The following is an 18,486-nucleotide window of genomic DNA, read 5'->3' as shown; positions in this document are numbered from 1 at the left end:
CAGGATGAAATTCAGCAAGTGGGCACCCTAAATGAAATCATATCTCCCTATTAGGACAAAAATCACTGGTCAAATTCCATCTTACTATAATTTTCCTTTCCCCAATTCACTCCAACATGTATTAAGAGGACGGGGGAAATGTTGGCAGAAGGAAACTGGCCTGAAAACAATTTCTATGACAGAACATATAGAAGTATATTATAAGTTTGAGAAGTGTTTTTGATTGGAAATACTGATTATCATTTGTCCAGGTGATGCTGCTGGTGTGAGAGAAGAAAGAACAAGGCTCATTTTTCTTCCTTCCAACATCTAAACGGAGCCAATAAGAGAGAAGCACTTTTAGCACTTTTCTGCTTCCTTTGAATGGACTGGAGCAGCTGTGAGAGGTGGCTGCTCTCTGATAGGCAATAGTACATGTCTATTTTTGCTAATAATGCCAACTGATGACACCAGCACCCATATGTGGTGATGAGTCCTGATTCAGCACATCTACACACTGGAATTCAATGTTTCTTTGGCAAATTCAGCCCTATTTTGGACATGGACACTCTACTGTCTGCCATCTGCATTTAGCGGAGATTGAATATCTAAAGTTCCGCTTCAAAATAAACCCCCATTACAAAGTACATATAATTGAGGGGCTGGAAAGAGGAACTGGAGGGGGTACAATACAAATTGACTTCACTTAATTATGTCCTCTCTCCCTGTCTCTCTTTCATAGACACACACACATACACACACACACACACACACACTACGCACACCTTTTATATTCTAGACTTCTTTTTTTTGAGATTCCCTTTGAGAGCTGTTTGCTGCCATCTGATTTCTCTGCCCCTTTCTTTGGATAAGGGCCATAGAGGAGTTGATTTAATGGCACCATTGGCTTGGTTTGGTTCATCCTTGCTCTCCTTGCAGCAAAGTCATCCTTCTCAAGATCAGGCAGTCGACACACAACTTCACCTTCTGCCTCTGAATCGTTGCCATGTTGGTGGGTCAGGACAGAGTTTTCTTTGTGAAGGACAATATCACGAATAGCTTCTTTCTCTTCACTTAACTGTTTTTGACTGATAGGGGAAAATTAAATGGGACTCCACATGTGATCTGACAAAAAAAAATTAAATCCCCATCTCTAGACAGACAACTGTGTTGTTAGTGAAAAGTCTTCTCGATATTGTTAGTTCAAATGGCATCTGTTCATTATTTCAGTCCAGAGTTGCAGCATAGTTAGGGTGGGTTTTAAAACCTTGAATTTAGCCAGACACTAGCAATACTAAAAATTCATTTAATTTTCAGGGCTTCCATCAGCAACAGAAAGGCAGGATCCTAAATGGCTCTGAAAGGGACAGTGCAGATTCTTTGCATGAACTTGGGGAAAAATGGGAAGCTTTTTGTTACTGTTCTTTTTTCTTTAGCACATTAGTACCCCGTAGACATTTAATTTGTTTTTGACTGACAGGGCAAAAAATTGAGCCACCAAGAAACTGATTTGGGGGAAAACAAATGAATGCAGCTGTGTGACACCACACCTAGAATGTGTAACAGATTACAAAATGTAAGGAATTCTTTCTTCAGGGCTGAGCTAACCTGAAACATCTGGGATAGTTTACGACCACTCATAGGATGGTCTTAAACTATTCCATTCCCATGGTCCTCCACTCCCAGGAAGCTTATCTTACCCTGCACCTTTCCATCAGCAACCCTTTCTTCCCTCTTCCATCCTCCTGTCTCTCCACCTCCCAACTCTTCTTTTTCTTTTTTTCAAGAGACAGGGTCTTGTTCTGTCACCCAGGCTGGAACGCAGCAGTGCAATCAGAGCTCTCATACCCTAATTTAGGAGCAGATCTTCTGCTTGAACCCCTGAAGTCCAAAGAGCAACATTCTTTCCACTTTTGGACAAACCAAACAGTCCTGGGCTCCAACCTCCCCCAGCTCAGGCAGATTTTTTTGGAATAAAATATTCATGTTTATGCAAATGGCCCTGCAAATTTGCGATGCCAATTTGAGCAGGGAGAATCTGGTCCCTTGTGCATCTCGTGAACCCAGCCAGGCTGCAAATTCCCTTGGGTGTTTATTTTTAGGCTAAATGCCCAGTGTGGCAAGACTCATTTCAAAGGATCTCAATTTAGATACGTGGACTTAAAAAAATAGATAAAAAAAAAGAGGGTGAAGAAAGTTTTCATACCATTGGCTATCTGAAGACACTCCCCACCCTTGAAAAACTGTCACAGTGACTGATTTTCCACTAATTGCTTGAGTCTTTTAAGTTCAGAGCTTCAAGGCAGATTCATGGAGAGCAAAACATAATGATATAAGTTTTGAGCTGGCACTGTTGGCCTTGAAATAATAAATAATATGTATAAGGTAGATATGCAGGATTGTATTCACAGGCATCTAGGTATCAAAATATTTAAATGACTTTTATAATGTGCTTTTTTTTTCTTTGAAGGACCTTAAGAGCAGTCTTTTGTGAAACTTGGGTCTGTTTTACTTTATTTTTCAATAACTACAACTCTTAGTAGCTAGAACATTCCAGATACACTAACTTTGATGACAACCCTGCAAAATAGGAATTATGATGCCCACTTTGCAGAAGAGAATATTAAGGTCTCTAATTCAAGCCATCTGAACTCAGGTAAATTAATTGAAGTATACTCAAGAGGCAGGCCCAGGCTGTCTGGATTTATATTCATGAGGAGGTTTGGCACTTTTATTTCATCCAAGTCACTCATAGATGAGTAGCTTTGGGAAGAAGGAGTTGCTTTGGGGGCACAGCTCATTGTATCATGTGGAAGGAATACAGCACAATGTGAAACGAGAAATGCCAAGCCCTGCCTCCAACTGGTGATCCTGCACAGCCTTACCTAAAGAAAAGCAGGCTAGCTATCTTGGTAGGAGAGAGTATGGGTCCAAAGCAGGTGAGGGGGAAGAAAAGCTCTTGTCTCAACGTTTCTGAGGCTTATATATTTCAAAGTGAATGAGATAATGATTTCAACTAAGGAAGAGCTGGCATTTTCTTTCACCCAGTTTTACTTGGCAATGCATAAGCAACCAGCTTAGATTGGTAGCTAGTGTGTTCCAATGAAGGAAACTCTGCTCTCCAAAAAAGTCTGTTAGTCCCCCTGGGAATGTTTTGGGTGACACTGGAAACCTCCCTGTTCACCCCATCTCCAATCAGGGCAGCTGTTTGGTCGGTGCACAAGTAATTGAGGTTTTTACCTTTAAAAATGGCAAAACCACAATTACTTCTGCACTGCCCTAATACATCCAGAGTCACAAAGGTTTGTGCAAGTTATGTGCCTGGCTGGTCCCCGATACCCGAGGATCTGTTCAGCAGCCATGGTGAACCGGCGTCTGGTAAGGAGGACGGTAGAGGAATCCGTGTCTGGCACTTAGCTGCATCTGCTCTTCCTCTAAAGATTTCTAAAATGTCTATTGTTCCTCGCAGGTTTTTTTACACCCCCCACCCCGCCCCCTGCCTTGTTTTCCCCTCTGTAATTAATTACTACGTGGTTGAGAAGATCCACAGACTAGCAGAAAGCAAGCACTGAGTGCTGAAACATATGAAAACAATTAGAAAAGAAGTACAATCACATGAAACCTATAATTCAGTTCAAAAAAAAGTTTACTTCTCCAGTGGGAAACACCAAGTAAAAGAACTCAAATCTCTATGGCATTTTAATTCAGGGGAAGTGCATCTTGGTTCTTATTTTATCCTCTTAAAAACAGAAATCTCGGCTTCTTTGGCAGACTCTGATATTTGGGGGATAATTAAGTTAGCACAACCATAAAATAAAATAGAAGAAAAAGTAATTTATATACTTTTTCCCTTCAGTGGAAACTCTAATAAACATTAAACTCCACACATTTATTAAGAAGTCCTACTTTCTGTCTCTTGATGCTAAGATACTGCTAATATATTGTTTGACAGGAAGCTTGGGACTTATAGGTTTTTGACCTCATGTGAAAATGAAATAACATGTGCCTTTGCTCCCGTTTGTATATTGTCTTAAAGATAATACGAGTCTCACTCTGTTGCCCAGGCTGGAGTGCAGTGATGCGATCTCGGCTCACTGCAACCTCTGCCTCCCGGGTTCAAGCAATTCTCTTGCCTCAGCCTCCAAAGTAGCTGGGATTACAGGCATATGCCACCACGCCTGGCTAATTTTCTTGTATTTTTAGTAGAGACAGGGTTTCACTATGTTGGCCAGGCTGGTCTCGAACTCCTGACCTCAAGTGATTCGCCCGCCTCAGCCTCCCAAAATGCTGGGATTATAGGTTTGGGCCACCGCACCCAGCCTAGCAGGGTGTTTAAGAATACTTGGGAAACAAGCAAACAAAAAACAGTCTACAAAAGAAAGCTTTGTTGTTCATCTATATGCTCCTCCCCTCGGACATGGCTCTATTATCTCACTCATCTCTACAAACATTTCCCAGCTGAGAAACGGGCCACAACAAGTGGTCCTCTTGTTGGGTGCAAAGACGTGCTGGCCGGAATTCATCTGGATGTCAAAGACAGAACACTGAGGTTAAAATGCCTTGAGAGGTATCAGCGTATTTCAATGATTTAAATTCCTATTTTTCAGACACCAAGAGTCCTTTTCTTCTTCATGATACTTCATTCCAGTTAAGCTACTTTCTGCCACATTAAAAGCAGGATCCCAAATGTGGATAAACTTAGAATGACTCTCAACTCTTGTGGCATGCAAAAAAGTAAGTGACAAAGACGTAGACATGCCAGGCTGGTGGCATGCTATGTGTAAAACCTTTATGAGAGAGCTGGCTGGCAGCTGAAAAATCTGCCTAACAAATGAATTCTGGGTGTTTGGAGCAGCTGTGTTGTGTTGCTATTGGGAACATTCTCTGAGAATATGCATAATTATCCAGAGCCCAATTTTAAATGCTAAGTCAGAAGATCTGAGGCAATGACATTAACTGACCTGCAAATTTCTGCATATGAGAGCTAACTTGAATGAAATAGGTTAAAATTAAGCCAGATAACAGGAAACGTGAATGGAAGTGAAATAAACAAAGATAATATCTATTCATTAGAATTACATTTTTAAACTATGATTTGATGTTTGTACAGTGAATGGGAATTGTCATAAAAGAGTTCAAAGTTTTTAATAAAATAAACGTCCCAGTTACTGAAGTGTCACAGTACGTGTATGGACTTCCCAGTCTTTGCCCCACTTCTCTTCTCTACATGACCATTATTCCTGAGTGTGCTGAATTAGCTTAATGCAGCTCCCCCTCTTCTCCCCCTGCTATTTTAGATACTCTAAGGATGATGGTATCCTTGGTAAACACTAGCTTAAAGACTTTACACATGTGATATAAACGAAAAATGTGTGTCAAAGACAGGAAGATTAAAATTTCACGTAAGTTCATATTCTTATCTGTATCACTTATTACCTACTACTATGTCCTTAAAGGCAGAAGTGGGAGAGGTCTGAAAAATGGTACCTAGTGAGGAGATATTATTCCCCTCACTATTATTATTTTTGTCTTCTCAGCATCTAGTCCGGTCTCTGGTACATGGGATATGGGATGCTCAAGGGATGCAGAAAAAAAAAATGTGTCTGATAAGGTCTCTGTATCAAAACTTTAAAAAATCTGGATTAAAAAAAGATTTTATTATATTACTCTTCATTATTTAATAAACTCAGAGAGCTGTTTGTAACATAAGCACAATTTTATGTTAGACTATTCCAGAAGCACATACATGTTTAGAATATGCATGATTATCTGTAATATACCACACACAAGGAGGAAGTATATCCTTAGTTTTTTTTTTTTTTTTTAATACAAAGGTACTCTAGAATTAAATTTATGTAACTCAACACTGGATACTTTAAGACCTGGACCACATAAAAAATCACATGTGGAGTTGTACAGAGAAATGGAAAATGTGTGAGAGGAAGATGTGGTGCTGTGGTCAGAGCATCCGAATCTGGTCACCAGGTTGGTAGTGACCAGCTTTGCAAGTCACTGACTATCAACGATCCTCAGCTCCCACTTCTGGAAGATGGGTATATCAGCCACCTCTTAGACCAGCCTGGCCAACATGGTGAAACCCCGTCTCTACTAAAAATCCAAGAATTAGCCAGGCGTGGTGGTACATGCTTGTAATCCCAGCTACTTGGGAGGCTGAGGCAGGAGAATTGCTTGTACCTGGAAGCAGAGGTTGCAGTGAGCCGAGATCGTACCACTGCACTCCAGTTTGGGTGACAGAGTGGGACACTATCTCAAAAAAAAAAAAAAAAAAAAAAAAAGAATTAAACAGCAAGTGGCAAAGGAATTTCAACTGTCAAATTATTATGAATGTCGATTTGTAAAATACATTTTGGCTGCATTATTATTTGTTAGGATCATTGTGGTTATTTTATAAGAAAAATTAATCAGCTTCTCAAAACACTACAGAAGAGTGTAGAACTATAGTTTTCCTTCGCTCTGATTGCTGAAGGTCTCCATCTCACATGTAATATGAAGCTATCAGGACTGGATACTAGTACCTTTGTTAAAATTAAAGAGAAGTAATTACTCCATTTTTTGTTTTTGAATCAACATGCTTTAGAAACTAAGGAGTCAAATAAACCCAATTCTACTTAGTACTCTCTTGGGACAAGGAAAGTAAGTGGATTTTTGTAAGGCAGCCACTCTCTAAAGAGAGTGTTCCCCCATTTCAAAGAAACAGACTATTTTTCTAGTGATGTGTAAAGTAAGATATGAGCCATTTAGGAGTAGCGTGAAAATTAACAAGCCACAAACAATAGAAAAATACAATGTTATTGCTATAGGTAAATCCTGCAGCCCACACATGCCTGACCACAAATACATGACGAAGACAAGGTCTGCACCCAACAGTGAGGAGCTCACTCTTCACCTTCATTTAAAATACCCAGGAGGTACTCAGCAGAGCCATGTCTTAAGGCAAAGACTATTGTCTATGTGCTCAGAGGAGGGAACAGTGATGCAATAGGAAAAGCGGGAAGTGGAAAAATAAGATGAAAACTCCAACTCTTTAGACAGATTCCAAACCCCCAGGCATGCAGAAAGCCAGTCAGGCCAGCCCTCAGCCCAGAGCTGACCTGGCAAAGCGCTGTGCTGCTGGCATGACCTTGATTCCAGCTTGCTCTAGCCTTTTGCGCTTTTGGATCTCAACAGCAGCTTTTTCTTCAGACTTGGGAGCTGGGGCCACCACAGCCCCGTCTGAAGAAGGGTGCTCCTTACCACTGCCGTCGGGTAATTCACACCCACCATCGGAAGGCTTCCAACCAGGATTCATTTGGCCAGCTGGGTCGTCTTCACCAGCAGACCCCACTTCACTCCCCTCTTCCTCTATCGTTTCAGGAAAGCTAGTGAGTTGGATGATATGGTTTACCAAACTAACAGACTGGGCTGGGGAACAGACCCCATGTCATCTCCCCGCTATTCTGACATTACTTTCACTTTAGAAAAGGAAGTCATAGCACACAATATAATGTGATAATGTGAAGAAAATTCAATGCAACCATTTAATTTATACAATGCATCATACCCGCAACACTGAGAGTTATCCCAGACTCGATAATGAAAGGCAAAAAGCTTTTCTGCTGGAAACGTAAAATTCATTAGTTTGTTCAGCAAATTAAAAATTGTAGTAAAATCTTTATTCAATGGAAAATAATAGTACAGATGGACTATTAGACAAGTTTATTTTATTGTAAGATTCTTGAAGGCAGGGACTCTGCCTTATTTGTTATTGAGTCCCCAATGCCTATCATATAGTAGATGCTCAATAAATACTTGCTGTATAAATGAATAAATAAATAAATAAATACAAAAGCATAATCAGAGATTAAGGAAAACACTGTTTCTCTAAAGAGATGAGAAATCCATTTATTATGACTATTTCTATATGTGATTGTGAACCATATTCCATGCATCACATATTTGAGCTTATATCAGATTAATTTAAGCCTAGATTTTTAAAATATCTTTTTGCATAAAGATAGGAATCTTTCCATGCCTAATCTGACAGGATTGGGAGTCAAGCAGTCTCCGCAGAAGGACATGGATGACAGATTTGCTCTCAATGTCCTATCAACAGAATTGGTTTCAGAAATCTGCTTATTTAGACAAGCAGTCGCTGAATACCTACTGTGTGCCAGGCACTGTTCTAGGTGCACTCACGAAGTTTCTATTTTTCTCCTGAGAAGCTCTCTCCAAAGATCTGTCCCACCCACTTCCATCTGTAATCTTCCATCAAAGTTCTGAATTGGTCATTTAACCTGATTCCAGGAGCTGCAGTTCCCAAACCACTAATGCCCAAGTCAGGAAGAGGGCAGCGGCGCTCAGGCCTTACCTGAAGGGCCTCTCCCCACCCAGAGGGGAGGTAGCGGTACTCCAGCTCTTGCGGTATTCCTCGCGCTCTGCTTTCTTCTTTCTCAGAGGCGCGGGGACGTAGGCCGTCTGATTGCTTTTGTTCGGGAGGTACTGGTTAAAAGGCACTACTGATTTCGGCTCACCGTGGGAAGTCCGCCGTGCAGACATGTCATCCTTCTTCACATCTGGCAGCTTCCGATGAGGCAAGTCGGATTCAGAGTCACTTCCTCTCCCTGGGGTAAAGAGGATGGGTGCTAAGAAAGTGTGTTAGGCTAGCAGAAAGTTCCCAATGTTAAGCACGCATTAGGGATGTGGTTCAATCTGTGGGTTCTAAGGATTCCTTCTTAAATCATTCACTTAACAAATCTAAAGGATCCATGTAGATTACTCCACTGTGGGAAAAGAAGGAAAAAAAATCAGGGAAAAAACCCAACAAGGGCAAAATTACAAAATACAGACATAAGCCTAACTGTATCTGAGAATTACAATTAGCAACACATCTGCAATAGGATTATATGCCTCCCGAGATTCTGCTACTCTCAAAAGAAGAAAACAGAAATTAACAATGAAGTTTTCACTGAGGCCCTGCTGCATGTCTTACACTATGCTAGATACTCCAGCAAATAAAAATTAGGAAGCATTTTGTCTTTGAGGCATCTTTAACCAACCCATAACATACCTAGAGAACTTAAGTCATAATCAAGAAGCACAGATGTAGAAGAACAGAAACTCAGAAAAGTGATCAATTTGGATTATACCAAGGGTTTGGCTTCCAGGAAATGGTTCAAGTTGTTCCTCTACAGGGGAGCTCTTCCTGGTTCCCACAGCTGGAGGCAATCTGTTCTTCCTGTGAACCCTATAACCCCATGATCTTGTCTTTTCTTCTGGCACATTACACTTTCTACCTTGTACTTTGAGAATAAGGGCTTTATAGTTTTTGTAGTTATTATGCCATTGCCTTTGTACACAGTGGGCATCCTTAGATTATCTGATGAATAAATGAGTTGGTTTGGCTTAGACTGTTTTAGACAACACAAAGGAATTCAACGTTCCCAACACTGGCCACTTGTTGGACAAAAGCCCCAATAATTATACTGTATTCTTGTTTGCTGAGTCTCATCTTATTAGATTTCTAGGATCTATTAGAATGAAGCCATCATTCCAACAAACACTACCATATAAGTAGCCACTGTTTCAATGCTGGTTGAAAACAATTAATCAATGAGAGCATTATAAGATTATTCAACTATGTTGGTAACAAATAAAATATATACCTATTTACCCTTAAGAAAAGAGCCTTAAACTAAGAGCCAGGAGATGTGGCAGCCTGGCAGAGAAGGCTGGTGTTAAGTCAGAGCCACTTCCTTTTGAGTTCTGCTGCTCATTAGCCATGAGACTTTACATATGTTACATCAGCATTTTAAGCCTCAGTTTCCCAATTTATAAAACAAGGATAATAATATACCTGCTTCATAGCTGTTGGAAGAACCAGATACATATAAAACTATTGGTGCAGTGCTTGGGGCAGACTAAGTGCTTCATAAATGCTGGCTACGCTTTATGTCATAATAGTTCTGGATCTGTTAGAAATGAGCTGGGGCTCCTAGGGTTGTCTCTAACACACTTGACTGTCTTTTTCTGTAAAACAGGAATAAAATGATTTGCCCTGGAGGTTAAATGATATAATGGCTTTTAAAAGACTGTAAAAGTTAAAGGCATTGACCATAAACAAGTTGTTCATTGTTGCAGATTAAATATTCAGTTTATGAATTATTCATGCCACATGCTTTCAGTCCTCCTTCTGAAGTTTTGACCATTTCACTACTTATTAGTACAGTATTTGACTCATAATTTAGCTCCTTTCCACCCAGTCTTTAAACAAGATCTGTCTCAGTATCATAATGAAATGTTTAGAGCTCCCTGTGAATTGCTTTACAAACAAATACTAAGACTACCTTACCTTGCTAAACTTTTGAATTTGTTTCCCCATTTGATACTATCCCCATTTTATAAAGGTGGGAACAGAGGCTCAGGGATACTGTAGGAACCTCTGCTGCAGGGCTGATTAGTGACAGTTGTGAAACTCTACTTTCTGTTCTCTTGACTTCCAAAGTTCTTTCCTCTGTGACACACCTGTCTTGGGAAAATGTCCTCTGATAAAAGTGTCCTGACTACAAGAAGTGCTGCACTTTGTTGAACAAATAAAGCAAATGATTCTTCAATCAACTATGAAAGCTTAGTGATGGATTAGAGTTATCTCAGGTCCCTCAATTCTAAAATCCTATAATCTATGAATCCAATTTGTGTATAGTATCTATACACACAAATATATATAGATACAGATACCTATTTATATTATCTATAATATACTGAGTGAAAGTCTCCAAATATGTTGTCTAACAACATAAGCAAATAATTTTTTCCCACAATTATTCTTTGGTGAATGTCTAGGACACTTCAAGAAATGTTAGCCTTGCAAATGCTCCAGGACAGAGTAGCTCAGTTGAAAGAAGTATAGGTTTACGGATTTAGAGGCAAGGGTCTAAAATTTCAGCTCTACCATCTACTAGCTGTGTGACCCTGTGACACCTAAATCTTCTATACTTCAGGGTCCTCATGGGATACACGGAGGTTGTCACAAGAATTAAATGAGATGACATAAAGCACCTAGGAGGTGGCTGGCCCAGTATACCCTTGGGAAGTGTCAGAGTCTTCTTATCTAAGGCTGACACCTCAAAAGTTTTGACTTCACTTCTCCCTGTGAACATGGAAATTTACTAAGGTGGCTTCTCCATTTATGTCCAGAGTTAGGAGAATGTAATCTAGCATGAGATGATGATGTTGGTTTTTTTTTTTTTTTTTTTTTGAGATGGAGTTTTGAGTTTCGCTCTTGTTATCCAGGCTGGAGCGTAATGGCGTGATCTTGGCTCACTACCTCCCAGGTTCAAGTGATTCTCCTGTCTCAGCCTCCTGAGTAGCTAGAATTACAGGCGGCCACCACCATGCACAGCTAACTTTTTGTGTTTTTAGTAGAGATGGAGTTTCACCATGTTGGCCAGGCTGGCCTTGAACTCCTGACCTAGGTGATCCGCTCACCTCAACCTCCTGAAGTGCTGGGATTACAGTCGTGAGCCACTGCGCTCGGCCAGTGATTTTTTTTTTTTAATCCAAGTCTGATTCTTCCTTTCCATGAGTCCACACTTCTCTCTCAGTTACTGGAGGTTTTTTTTTTTTTTTTTTTTTTTTTTTTTTTTTTTTTAAACGTATCTTTGCCATACACACCCCCAACCCTTCGCTTTTTAATCTTCCTCTAGCACTTTGATTTCTCTCATTACTTGTTTCCCTTCCTCAGCACATCTTTGATATGAAACATTAGACTGTTTACTTAACCTAATGCATCATATTTACAAAATATGTTCTTAATTTTGAAAACATCTGGGTAGAGGGTTTTGTTATTTCCTCTTCAATGAAGCCCACTGTGTGGATTCATAAGAGATGCTATTAATGCTGGGGGAGAAATTGGGCACCTGTCTAGCAAGACAGATTTGTTGAATCAACCCTGGGATCTACAGCATCCTACCAGGTAGCTCTGTGTCCAAACCACAGAATCATGATGCCTCTCATGAGTATGGCCCTTGATTATCTTTATTGAATGGATTAATGGGAATGGATAATTATAAAATGAAAGATGTCTATATTGGCCAACATAGAGTTGAAGAATTTCATGGTAAGATATTCCCCAATTGATTGTGAGTCCTAGGAAATAAATTCTCAAGATTTAAAAAGCAAGTTTTTTTCAAATTTGGAAGTGTTTATTAGGACCAGCAGTCTTCTTAATTAGCATCATTTAAAAACATACTATAAACTCTTATGAAATCCAACATCTATTTGGCTAAAATTATACTACATTTTAAATGGCAGATTAAGAAATGTGCTGTTTTTCTTTAAGAATCTCATTAGGTCTTGATTAGTTTACAAGAACATAAGCCTTAAGGTATCGGGTTGATTGGTAAAATCTGTGTATAAGAAGCTCTTTCATGGATGGTGTTTTGTGAAGCTCTAATTTCATGTTTTTTGGATGGAGAAAACATTCATAAAAACACTCTAGCTTATCAATTTTAATTGCTGCAAACTACATTGTACTTCACACATATTAGTATATTATTAGTAATCATCCTTCAAGATGTGATTCGTTTAAACTTTGAACACCCCAAAGCCGGTAATGATAAATGATCTACCTTACCAGCTAAGAAAAAAACAGGATGAAGAAAATGCAATAACTTAAAACAACTAATCAAAATAATACGGATGAAATCGTTTGTTTGGTTAAGGTATGTTTCGGAAAAGTAAATCTACTCTTTGGTTATGTTAAAGCTCACTTAGATTGTGAATTTGGTATTTAACTTCTAATAGTGTGGGGGGGCACTTAAGATGACATATAACATTTTAGAAATGCTTTGCAAGAGGTTCACAATGCATCCTGGAATTCTTTAGGAGTCACATACTATGTGGCCCCAAGGTTAAACTATTTGCTGGAAAGTTTAAGTCCTAAACAAAAGCATTAGTTGCAGTCATTCCAGAATAAAACATCTATTAGGCAAAGAGAAAGAAGTGTGGGTAAATTAAGCTTAAGAGCATAGATTTTGCATTCACACTTCTTAAAGCTAACATTGTTATGCTTCTTTCTGACAGTGATTTTTTTGTAACTTGTAAATGTTGAGATGATTACTTAACTTCTCAAAGGCTCATCAGTGAAGTAAGAATAAGTAGTGTCTCACAGCTCTGTGGGAGTGTTGACTGAGATGCTGAGTGAGTATCTTTAAAATCTCAGCTGAGGACTAAATGAGATACTGTGTACCAAGGAATTAACTTAGATCCTGGACACATTAAATAGTCAAGTATTTTCGTAACAGAATTTTATAGCTAGAAGGGATCTTTTAGCTACAAAATATAATTCTAATCTCAGAGTAGGCTTAAGATATATTAGCTAGATATAGTAGCATCAACCAAGCAATGCATTAAAAAAGGAAACAATTTAAAAATTCCCCACCATCCCTCATGATTTTCTGCAAGTTTATATATGTAGAATATGTAGAACCAAACCATCTTTCCTTCTAAAAGTACAAAGGTACAAGATAAGTAAGACAAACAGCTTCTGAAAAATAGGCATTATGTTTATATCAAGTTACATGATTACACATTTTTGTAAAGAAAAATGATCATTTCTTCCAAGTGATATAAAACCCACAGGGTTTAAATCAATCCCAGCTTCAGAACAAGCAGGCAGCCTGGGTTGTCCACTATACATTAACGGCAACCTGCATCGTGCTAGCTATACCAGTCAGGTATCATAAGCATCAAACAGATTGCCAAAAACCATACCAATTAAAGTTGCACAATCCCAGGCTTCAGAACTTTCCAAAGTGTGTACAGTTCATTTCCAGTTTACTGGAAGTTGATCCATTTTCACTTATATAGTGTGGTACTCATTCAAACATTTCCCTTCCTCATGCCCAGAGTATATAAACCTCCAACACACTTTATGAGCTAATGGTCTGCACAGTGTCTTGATTCACTGAGACCAAGGGAGGAATGATGTAACACATTTTCCAATAGAAGATATGCTCACTGAGGCAGTGCTCAAATAAACTCCTGGCAAAGCCAACCAAAATTCTAAGGACCATGAAAAACAACATTCAAAGACTTCTTTTTTCTGCCAGTTTATAGAATTACTAAGTTCCAGCAAGGTGAATATGGAGCCTGCTTTCCCAGTGCCCATCCCTCTGCCAGCCGCAGTGCAGCCCCTGCAAATGTTTAATTCCAAGATGGACAGTTTATTAAGACTCCAACCTACCATCGCTGCTTCCCCTGAGGACTACATCTGGTGAAGGCGTCTGCCGAGAGCGGGAGCCAAAGGAATCCAGGCTGTCGAAGGAATCATCTCTGCCGTGGCGAGGAGGAGAGAGGGAGTCGCTGCGCTCGGAATCCCAGCAGTCGATGTAGCCACTGTCTCGGATACTGCGTTTAGGACTCTCAATGTCATCAGTCTCCTGTTCAAAAAGAAAATGAAAGGGTTACAGACATAACTCTAGCCTACACTATCAGGAAGATGGGTCTCCAGTGGTCTCCAAAAAAACCCCTGCATATCACATCAGAATGGAAAGGTTGTGGCAACCAGTTACAGGATCAATCATCATTGAAAAGTCATCACTCTGTTCCTCGAGCCTCCTTTGCTGCAAATTTCCCAATCAGAAAATCACACACAATATTTTTTTTTAAATCCCCAAATAACTCATACTCCCTAGGTTTAAAAAAAAAAAAAAGTAGAGAAAGAATTAGAAGAAAGGATCACAAAGTTTGGATTCACAGCAGTACAATGATAGTCCAAAACAAAAACAAAAAACCAAAACCTTAACCTTGACTTGTCTTTCGGAATCCATAACTGCATGTCTGTCCTGGGAATGAGGCCCTAGTTTAGCTGTACAACTTTTGCTCCTGTTTATGCTATCTGGCAAATACAGGCAGCATTTGTCTTTGCTGCAGAATCAGTTGTGTAAAATCTTGGAGCAGCACGCATTCATCTCCTGCTACCTTGAAGGGAAATTCCTGCTCTGAAAGGGAGCTGTCTTTGAGGCAAAAAGTTAAAAAAAAAAAAAAAAAAAAAAAGCAATGAAAAATATGCAAAACGCTTTTCCTGATGCCTCAGAAGAATCCAGGCATGCTCGCTCTCGGCCAGCTCTTGGCGCTGGGGGAGCTGAAAGCACTTGTGGCTGACCCACATGTTCAGAGCAGGGAGAACAATGGCTGTCTTTGACAGCCTGTGATTATAAATTCTTTCCAGCACAAGCAGCACATACTAAAACACTGAAACTCCAGCAGAAGAAAGGTCAGTCAAAGCCATCCTCACCCTCGTATTATAATAAAAGCCTTGTTCCCGCCAGTGTCTTAGCATTAATTACAATAGTCCAGGCTGACTAAAACAAAAATAACTCTGGTCACTCAAAGATAAACCTCAATTTAATATCGTCCAGACTGTCGCTTAAAATTAGGACTGTGGATAACACTGGCAGAGAGGCATGTTCTCATCCGCAAAGACTGGAATGCCACACTGCAGATTTCCTGGGATGCTCGCGAAAGTCCCCTCCGCATTCCCAATAGAAAGGAAAAATAAATATTCTTCATGTTAGCAGTTTTGGAAACTGGTCTAAACTGTCTAGGATGCCCACGGGAGCCCATGCCTTTGCAGGAAGTGCCTTTGCTGGCTGCTTCTATCAATTATATCCAGAGCCTCTGACATACTCCGCAGCAGGAGGCCCTTTGGAGGGGACAGAGTGGCTGTAATTTACAAGACACACACAGCTCTGCATCAAGAGAAGGGAGTGGACAAGAGGACAAGGGCAGGACTGAGAGGAGCACCCTGCAGCCTCCAGACTGAGGACTGATGAATGCCCTGAAGAATAGGTTGTCAAATGGCCTGGGTGAGTAGAGCCAGCATGACCTTCCAGAGGAAGGCAGAAATTCCAGTTATGGAAATTAAGGTAGCTTACTCTTAGGTCAAAAGTTAACCAGAACTTGAACAAAAGCCAGGCCTGAAAAAGGAAAGAAAAGGAAGAACTCATGACTCACTGAAAATTATAGACCCAAATTGGATATGGTTTCATATTTAATTTCTTTGGAAATGCAAGTAATCATCTTGGATTATTTACCTACTGAGAATAGGCCAAATGGCTAAAAAACAAAGGTCACTTTTATTGAACACTTATTATGTGTCTGTGGCTATACTTGATGCTTTTTGCATGTTATGTTATTTAATCCTCACAACCACTCATCCTACAACATGGTTAGCATTATCCCTATTTTACAGAAGAACAAAAATAAGAATCAGAGAGGTTAAGTAACTTGACTGAGATCACATAGTTAGTGGCAAAGCTGTGATTCCAACCCAAAACTCTGTCTCCAAATCCCAAATGGTATACCTGAAAATATGTGATCATCTTCGATACAGTTACAGTTCCAGCATCAGCATCTTCTCTACTACTAGACACTTACTGCCTCCTTATTCTGTAGATGATGCTAACCTGGATTATGTTCCTCAGCTAAACGCTATTATGACTAGATTGCAAAACTATAAATACAGTTGTGTGTTGCTGAATGACAGGGATATGTCATTAGGAGATTTCACCATTGTGCAAACATCATAGTGTGTACTCACGCAAACCTAAATGGCCAATCCTACTACACACCTAGGTTATATGTACAGCTCATTGTTCCTATGCTGCAAAGCTGTACAGCATGTGACTGCACTGAATACTGTAGGTAACTGCAACACAATGGTATTTGCGCATCCACACATATCTAAACATAGAAAACAAACAGTAAAAATGTGCTACAGATTGAGTCTCCATTATCCAAATGCTTGGGACCAAAACTGTTCAGGATTTCTGACTTTTTTTGGATTTGGAAATATCTGCATTACACTAACCAGTTCAGCATCATCCCAAACCTGAAAATCCAAAATCCAAAAATGTTCCAGTGAGCACTTTCTTTCAGAGTCATGTCTTTGCTCAAAAGTTTTGGATTTTGGAGCATTTCAGATTTCAGATTAGGGATACTCAACCTGATTTTAATTTTCTAGGACCACTGTATATATGCTGTCCACTGTTGACAGAAACGTTATATGGAGCACGATTAGTGCAAAAGAGAAGGAGTTTAGGGTAATGGTTAAGAGAATGGTCTCCGAATCCTGACTGGCTGGGTTTAAATATTGGCTCTACCCCTTGCCAGCTGTGTGACCTTAGGCAAGTTATTTAATTTCTCCAGACCTCAGTTTTCTCATCTGTAAAATGGGACTAATAATAACGACTATCTCATAGAGTTGCTGGGAGGGTTAAATGTGTTCATACATGGAAAGTATTCAGAAAAATGCCTATTACAGAACAAGTGCTCTGAAAGTGTTAGCTATAGTTACAATTAGTACAATTTATTCTCTCAAATAGGTAAATTTCAATATATACAAATCATAAAACACTTATAAATGTAGCTAAGGACACAGCTTTCCACACATCCTGATACTCCTCTATCTCTTTTTTCATTTATATCCCATGTCTAGATGTCTTGAGCCTAATTTCCCATCAGGGAAGGCAGACACTCAGGGAGCCAGACCGCTGGTCACATCTGGAAATGACACAACTACAAGCTCCTTGGCGCAGCCATTATACAACTAGGGTTTCAAGAAAATAATGTCAGAAAGGCTCCCCACAGGCCCAAATGTCTTCCCCACCCTCACCCTACAAACCACAGGAGAAGAAAGGAGAACGTCGACATGCCTCTTGGAGCGTTAGCTGCTTTCTCACAGCTAGTTATGGGAAGGAAAAACAGAAAGGCTGTTATATTCATGGCTGTGTAGAAAGCCAAGAATCAAACCTTGGACCAAGTGCAAGAGCTGGGAGCTGAATGGCATGGCCAGTTGAAACAGTGAAAACCAGGCCACCCATGGCTGTCCTTGGCCAAGCTCGTCCCTAGGAAGCTCAGGGTGAAGTGACAGGCTGGCTCTTCAGCCAGAAATAAAAATAAGGATATCAGCTGGATGGGCAATTCTATTGGTTCCCATCAAGTCACCATATCTCATTTTCTGGTCACTTAAAGTGAAGCTTCTGAGGGCGAGTAGAAGATATAAACCAACAGAGACTAGCATATCTACATTCTCCTTTCTTGGGCTCTAATTAACATTGTCTCTGCTTTTCATCTAGAATCTCAGTCCCTTGTGCTAACTGCTACTGAGTTATTCTAGTCAAAGTATATTAATGAAGGGGTGAGAACTACTAGCATCATGAAATTTTGAGATTATTTTACTCATCTTCTTCCTGTCCCCCTTTCTCAGACATAACAAGAACCAGCTAGGATTGGTGGATGACTTAACCGTTTCTGAGAAACTCCAGATGCCTCTCTTTTACCGCTCAACATTTTTCTGCTCCCTTTGTGATTTGTAAGGTGGCTCACTCTGATCTAGAGGGCTTTAGGGTTCTACTTTTCCAGCCTGCTCAGCCACTCTCCACCCACCATCCTCTGGTTGTGGAAGCTGTTCATTCCACAAATATCTACTGAGCATCTTCTGCGTGA

At 39.9% G+C, this 18,486-nt stretch overlaps 1 protein-coding gene across 22 annotated transcripts in view; it reads right to left on the bottom strand.

Annotated features, from left to right (window-relative positions):
* The window catches only part of LIMCH1 (LIM and calponin homology domains 1), a 352,171-nt gene that overhangs the window by 73,931 nt on the left and 259,754 nt on the right, over positions 1-18,486 (bottom strand). For 13 of the 22 annotated variants that reach the window (XM_010384733.2, XM_010384727.2, XM_010384765.2 and 10 more), the window contains 4 exons: positions 14,222-14,417; positions 8,348-8,600; positions 7,092-7,358; positions 765-1,067 (listed from right to left, as the gene is read on the bottom strand). In XM_010384733.2, the coding sequence (XP_010383035.1) occupies positions 765-1,067; positions 7,092-7,358; positions 8,348-8,600; positions 14,222-14,417 (1,019 nt within the window). The remainder of the gene's footprint in view (positions 1-764; positions 1,068-7,091; positions 7,359-8,347; positions 8,601-14,221; positions 14,418-18,486) is intronic. The other 9 variants (XM_030921871.1, XM_010384788.2, XM_030921874.1 and 6 more) reach the window with 1 other exon arrangement.

This window comes from Rhinopithecus roxellana, chromosome 2 (genome assembly GCF_007565055.1).
Source record: "Rhinopithecus roxellana isolate Shanxi Qingling chromosome 2, ASM756505v1, whole genome shotgun sequence".
In the NCBI taxonomy this organism is placed as follows: domain Eukaryota; kingdom Metazoa; phylum Chordata; class Mammalia; order Primates; family Cercopithecidae; genus Rhinopithecus; species Rhinopithecus roxellana.
The sequence above is the reverse complement of the archived record's forward strand: the minus strand, read 5'-3'. Positions and strand labels throughout refer to the sequence as shown.